At 33.9% G+C, this 4,945-nt stretch overlaps 1 protein-coding gene across 1 annotated transcript in view; it reads right to left on the minus strand.

Annotated features, from left to right (window-relative positions):
- Nucleotides 1-2,276: 2,276 nt before the first annotated feature.
- Nucleotides 2,277-4,945, minus strand: part of LOC106948867 (mucin-2-like) — a 5,888-nt gene continuing 3,219 nt past the window's right edge. Inside the window, exons 2-6 of the mRNA XM_015034740.1 lie at nucleotides 4,766-4,807; nucleotides 4,499-4,546; nucleotides 3,676-3,717; nucleotides 3,392-3,439; nucleotides 2,277-2,608 (exon numbers count right to left, since the gene is read on the minus strand). Of these exons, the coding sequence (XP_014890226.1) occupies nucleotides 2,530-2,608; nucleotides 3,392-3,439; nucleotides 3,676-3,717; nucleotides 4,499-4,546; nucleotides 4,766-4,807 (259 nt within the window). The 3' untranslated portion in view covers nucleotides 2,277-2,529. The remainder of the gene's footprint in view (nucleotides 2,609-3,391; nucleotides 3,440-3,675; nucleotides 3,718-4,498; nucleotides 4,547-4,765; nucleotides 4,808-4,945) is intronic.

The raw sequence follows: 4,945 nt of genomic DNA on the forward strand, positions 1-4,945 counted from the left end.
ATCCATCCATCCATCCATCCATCCATCCATCCATCCATCCATCCATCCATCCATCCATCCATCCATCCATCCATCCTGGATACAACAAACAACTATTACAAAGTGCAAATACCATTAAACAAATCAAAATATAAACTACCAACAGTGCTAATCAAAACAGACAATCATCCATGCACAATCTGCAACATTCATAATTTAGAAAATTCACTTTGAATAATTTACTAATTTATCTTAAATAGTCTACAGTTTTAAATCATTTATACAATTTATTTTGAATTTACTATCCATTACACAGCTCTTTTTATTTCCATTTTGTTCTGTATATGGACTCATCTAATGATAAAAAAATTGTAAACACCTCTCATTAAATATGACAATAGCTGTTGTCTGTGGTAGCAGGTGAATTAATGGTAGCTGAAGAAATTAATAAGTAAAGTCAGCCAGTTGAAAGTACAACAATTCTATCTGCCAGAATCATGAAAAAATATTTTAGGCTTATTTTAATGTAATTTTCTTCAAATTCAAAATTTTACATACAAATAAGATTATTATACTCCTGGACATCAAATCTGATCTCTTGATGTTTTTGTGCACATTATATACTTGAAGGAAACACACCTGTGGATGTATATTAGAGGAGTTCCTCATAATAGTCTAAAAAAATTTTTTAACCAACAACAAACATGCCAATAAAACCCAAATAAAAACTTAATGGAGCGCTAATAAAACTCTCAGAGAGAAGTTTTGATTTGGTGACACAATGGTCCAGTGTTAAGCTTAAGGTGTCATGATTTGTGGAGTAGTTGGTGAGGTAGACCCGACTACCAACTAGTAGCCTGAGTCAGCTGGGTCCCACAGAACACATTCACTAGAGAGACAGCTGCTCTTCTCATCTCAGAACTGGTTCTTGAAACTGATCCAGGTTTAACGTATGCCCCTTTACCACTGGCTTTAAAGAATCCAGCTCCACTCTACTCAACCTGCATTGCAAACGTTTCCACTATCATTTTTTCCAAGCCAGTCCATGATTTTTCAGTCCCTGCTTTGGAGTGGGGCCTGCATGGGTGACGCAAGCTTAGCTCCTGTTCACTGGTCATGGTCAGCCATAGGACCAAAGAGAGAAGAAAAACAAATGGCGCAAAATTTCGAACTTGCTGCAACCTGGAAGTGATGGGAGTCCTCTGAAGTTACAAGCAAGTGGTGAACGTTGAGACGCTGGCTTTTCTGTGCATCGGACTTCAATATTCAGCGGCAGCTTCATGGAGCAATGAGGAATGAGTTGTTTTTGTCGCCGCAGTGTTAGCGGAGAGAATGGAAAGCTTTGTTTAGATATCAGTTCTCCAATTAAACAGTTATAAACTATTCATTGTACAGGACACAGAAAGAAACAATAAACTTGAATAAAACAAGAGTGGCATTTTATCCACTCTCGTTGATAAACAAGAGTGGATAAAATGCCACTGCAAATTAAAGACACGACTGAAATAGTCTTTAATTTATACGACTATTCCAGTTATTTATAATTGTGCATGTCTGAATGGTAAAAGTAATGTCTGTTTTAAATAATTCTTTCTGTGTATGTAACTTCCACATTAGTATTTACTATAATCACATCTATCACATCTAAATACATTTGATTACTTTGACCAGAGAACAGAAGAAGGGGAACATGACTGACAATGGTAAACGATGGGGGGACCGTCAGCAACATGAACAGCAGCTCCTGGATGGATCTCCTTCAGGAGGAAGTAGCGACCTACACTGAGATGATAGAGCTGAGGCAAAACGACAAATAAATGCTGGTGTGCTCTCAATGAACAAAGCAGTCTCTTTTATTCATACACACTCCACACATTATTGTACACAATGTAGTTTGTATGACATCAAGGTCCTAATATAATCCTTCCAAAAATGTGAGGAGCCTTAGACAGAGAAAATAACACAATGTTATGTGTTTTATTGAGACTTGACATTATAGATTACCAATGAAGCCATCCAAAAGTGAACACATAGCGAACCAAACATTTTGACATTACTGTTAGGGTTGCTATTAACAAGAACCCAAAATACAAGTCATGTTTGTTAAAATATGTCCTTTACCATTAAGTCACCAAGCACCCATGTTTAAATATATTAGCATGTGGCTAAACATTTGTGAAAAATGTTTCATCTTCAAACAGAATATTATGGGTTTGATTCAGAAATTGAAGAGCTGTGAATAGGCGTATCTGCTATAAAAACAAAATCATACTTCAAAAATTTGCAATCTTCAAAAATGTGCACGTAAAAGTTTAATAAAAATGAAGTCCCATCACCAAATATTGTTGAATAGAAGCTACAAGTTCGGTTTCTACTCAACAATATATTTACGCTGATTTCTTAAGGTAATACACAGCTTCCCAGATTTCACAATTTTAGGACAAAATGTCAACTTGCAATGCCATTATAACATATATGCATAGCTGGGAGAAATTTCTAATCATTTTCGCTGCCTATGCAGAGATAGAAGATTTATATGAGAGGTGTACATTATGACAGCAGAAGGATCAACGCCAGCAGGACAGTGAGGATGGGAGAGGCCACCATGCCAGGACTGAGGCAAAAAATGCTACAAGAGAAAGAAAAATATCCTGAGAATATACATCAGTCCAGTCATCCTGTATTAAGTTAAAGTTTAAGCTCTGTGTTTTAGTTAAGTGCAGTCGTAGTTAAATTCAGTGTTATTTTATTGCACTTTGAAGGTACGTAGTCATCAACAACAAGGTCAGCAGTGAAGAGGATCATACACAGTTTAGAAGGTAGTCCCATGGAAAATGTATTTGATAAAACTTTAAAATGTTGATCAGTTTTAAAATGATCAACATTGGACTTCGTGAGGGCCACCATGTAAAACAGTTCTCATATAGACACCATCGATATAAGAGCTATTTATTTCTCTTGACTGTTTACTTCTCTATTTGTAGCTTCACTCACATTTTTAAATAAACTAAATTGTCACAGTTTGCAGCCCTAATAAAGAAATTTCCAGTTGAAAATCCTAAGTGATTTTGAGCTTAGTGACAAAGGTTTATAGTTAAACTCAATTTTTACATATTCAGTTGGAATCACACTGCAGATATTAATTGATTTATTAACTTATGGTACATTGCCATATTATAATTGTTTTTGGATTTTCTTTATTAAGACATTTGAATGGATAAGGTATCTGCATACTTTTGTACAGGGTGGATTAATTGTCAGTGATGACATGGAAGTAAAAATAAATAAACAAAATGTCATCAGAAATGAAAACAATAATACTTTATATAGCAATGAAAAAATATGAATGAACCGTCACAGGCACCATCTTTAAGGCTTTGATAAATGAAATGGTCATTAAATTTGGGAATACCTGTCGTCATCTGTCGTAGTAGGTGGTGGAGTCATCGTGGTTGAGATTCTGAAAAAGTAAAAGCGTAATTGCACAGTGTCATTTTGGCTGCCTATTAATATCTATATTAGTATACTTTCAGCAACAAAATAAATTGTCATGTGTGAATTATGTTATCATTAAGCTGTGGACCTTGACTAACCGTCTAAAAGTTTTTAAAAGTTGAATTTGAACATTTGATCATCTAGCGAAAAATACTGCAATATTTTCTACTCATACAAGCAGACCCATTAATTTGGGTATACCTGTTGTCTGTCGTCAAATCCGGAATGATGGTGTATGGGAATCTACAAAAGTCAAAGGATTATTTTACAATTTTTTACAATTTAGCAGCTGTAGCACAGCACGTACAGCTGCTAAAACATATATGTTATGTCTGTTGTGTTAAGTATCTGTGTGGTATAGATTGTATTGTGTTGGCAATACTGACTTGACTTGAAACATAAATATGTAAAAGACATAGATAATTCTAATTAAAAATTAAAAGTTAGCGATTGTATTTGTAGAAGAGATTACTTGGAAAAAATAAATACAGGCAATTTAAACTACGTCAACCTTCTGCTAATTTACCAATATGAATGTGTCCTAAACTAGAAAGCTTAAAATCTTTTGTTGTTATCCTTAGATTATTGCTGTTGTTCAACTAAATAAAACTCTTTCAAAGCTTTGAAATATAGTTGTTTAAAAAGAAATTGCGAGCCTGAATGCAATTTATTTTTATTTTTATCAGATATTTGGGTTTTTGGCAGGTCATACAAATCCCAAGTATTGCCACTGTACGGTTTTATTGCTTCCATTGCTTTCAATAAAACCATACATCTTATTGTCCTTGGAAGTAAAAGAGGAAGTAATTCAAGACATTTGTATTTAAAATAAAATGGGTAAATTAATTATCATGTCTTGTAAGAGATTGATTAATAGTAGGTTAGAACTTGTGACAAAAAAACAGAAGTGAAAGTTGCAAACACACATTCAACTAAGTAAAGAATATGGAACAACCTGTCACACACACTGTACCTAAAATGTTTTGACAGATAACTTAAATAAAGTAATTCAATTTGTGAATACCTGTCATCTGTTGTTGTTTCAGGTGATGGAATGATGGTTGATGAGATTCTACAAAAACCAGAACATCATTGAACATTATATTCTTTTCAGCCTATTAGATGTAAAAAATAAAATAAAATAAAAAATACTCATAGCTACAACATCAACAATCCTTTTCAGGAATTTGTGTTGGTTATGTCTTGTAACTGTAGCAATGGTTTGTTTCTTTTATGTTCTGCATGTAGAGTCAAGGGAAATTCGAAATGACGGTATCAAATATGGCAAGACCTGTTGTCTGTAGTGGGAGGTGGATGGATGGTAGATGAAGTCCTGCAAAATTATATCCACATATTTAGATACAAAACATAAATACCTGACTCATTATTTATCTTACGTACTTTACATAGTTCTTAAAATGTCATTTTCTCATTGAATTAGATCGAATCTTATGTTATTGAGACAGTTAAA

This window comes from Poecilia latipinna, unplaced genomic scaffold (assembly GCF_001443285.1).
Source record: "Poecilia latipinna isolate Pla-1442-1.1 unplaced genomic scaffold, P_latipinna-1.0 Scaffold310, whole genome shotgun sequence".
In the NCBI taxonomy this organism is placed as follows: domain Eukaryota; kingdom Metazoa; phylum Chordata; class Actinopteri; order Cyprinodontiformes; family Poeciliidae; genus Poecilia; species Poecilia latipinna.